A 1,146-nucleotide genomic window follows, 5' to 3' on the forward strand; every position below is an offset into this window, starting at 1 on the left:
GTTGTTCCTCTTCCTTTTTCTCTCGGGTTTTGCATCACTCCAGCCAGGTAGGGGCTGAAGATCCTCAGTGATCAGTTTGTGGGGTCTGGGAAAGTTTTTTTCTCTTTCCGGTTTTTCCCTTTCTCTCTTTTTAAAGATAAAAGATTAAAAAAAAAAAAAAACCTGAGAAGGGGGGCTGGGGGATTGAATGAATAAGAAGGGGAAGGAAAGCGGATCCACGTGGTTTAATCGGAGACAGACAGAGATCCCATTGTTCAAAATCAATAAAAAAAAAAAGAAAAAAAGGAAAGCGGCCCGGCGGGCGGGCCGAGGAGGCCAGCGGGTGCGCGGCCCCGAGTTGCACGTTAAAGTTTATTTTCCGTGTCTGTCGAGCAGGTGTTGGGGCTGGGGGTGCCCACCCCGAGGGACTTGGCTGAGGAACGTTGACCCGGGTGCACTCGGGGTCCCGGCCGGCGGGGCGGGAAGGGTACTGTGTACTCAGAACCGGCCGGGGAAGGGGCGCGGCGGCAAAGCAGCAGGTGGGGTGGGCGACCGGAGGGGAGCCTTTTCCTCACCCCGGCGCCACCAGCCCCCTTCCAGGGTCCCAGAGCCGCAGCAGCTAAAATCCAGGCGGCCGGGGAACCCGGCTCCTGCCCTGCGCTTTTCCGGGACGAGGTTGCACGCGCGGTGCTGGTAGTGCGCAAAGCTAACTCCGGCATGGGCCGGGGGTCGTCCCGCTCCCCCAGGCCCTCGCGCCAGGGACTCCCCGGCGCGCCCCGCGGGGCCGGGAGGGGCACGATCTCCTCCCCGCTCGCCCCTCCGCCCACCCCGCGGCCGCCGCTTTGGGGAGGGCAGGGGAGGAAGTGGAGGCCGGGTGGCTCGTCTCCTCCCCTCCCCCCCGCAGTTTATAACCCGTCCATTGTGCGCCGCTGCCCCGTGTCTCCCTCCAGCCGCGACCATGCCCAGGAAGAAGGCGGTGGCGGCGGCCTGGGAGGAGCCGAGCTCGGGCAACGGCACGGCCCGTGCGGGGCCCAGGAAACGCGGCGGCCCGGCGGGCAGGAAGCGCGAGCGGCCTGAGCGCTGCAGTAGCAGCAGCGGCGGCGGCAGCAGCGGCGACGAGGACGGCCTGGAGCTCGACGGGGCCCCCGGCGGCGGCAAGCGAGCGGC

General features: G+C 65.5%; 1 protein-coding gene across 1 annotated transcript in view; it reads left to right on the top strand.

Annotated features, from left to right (window-relative positions):
* Positions 1 to 6: 6 nt before the first annotated feature.
* The window catches only part of Rcc2 (regulator of chromosome condensation 2), a gene marked incomplete at its 3' end in the record, with an annotated part of 28,313 nt that continues 27,173 nt past the window's right edge, over positions 7 to 1,146 (top strand). The window contains exons 1-2 of the mRNA XM_023722452.1: positions 7 to 47; positions 930 to 1,144. Of these exons, the coding sequence (XP_023578220.1) occupies positions 938 to 1,144 (207 nt within the window). The remainder of the gene's footprint in view (positions 48 to 929; positions 1,145 to 1,146) is intronic.

This window comes from Octodon degus, unplaced genomic scaffold (genome assembly GCF_000260255.1).
Source record: "Octodon degus isolate 3935 unplaced genomic scaffold, OctDeg1.0 scaffold00092, whole genome shotgun sequence".
Classification (NCBI taxonomy): domain Eukaryota; kingdom Metazoa; phylum Chordata; class Mammalia; order Rodentia; family Octodontidae; genus Octodon; species Octodon degus.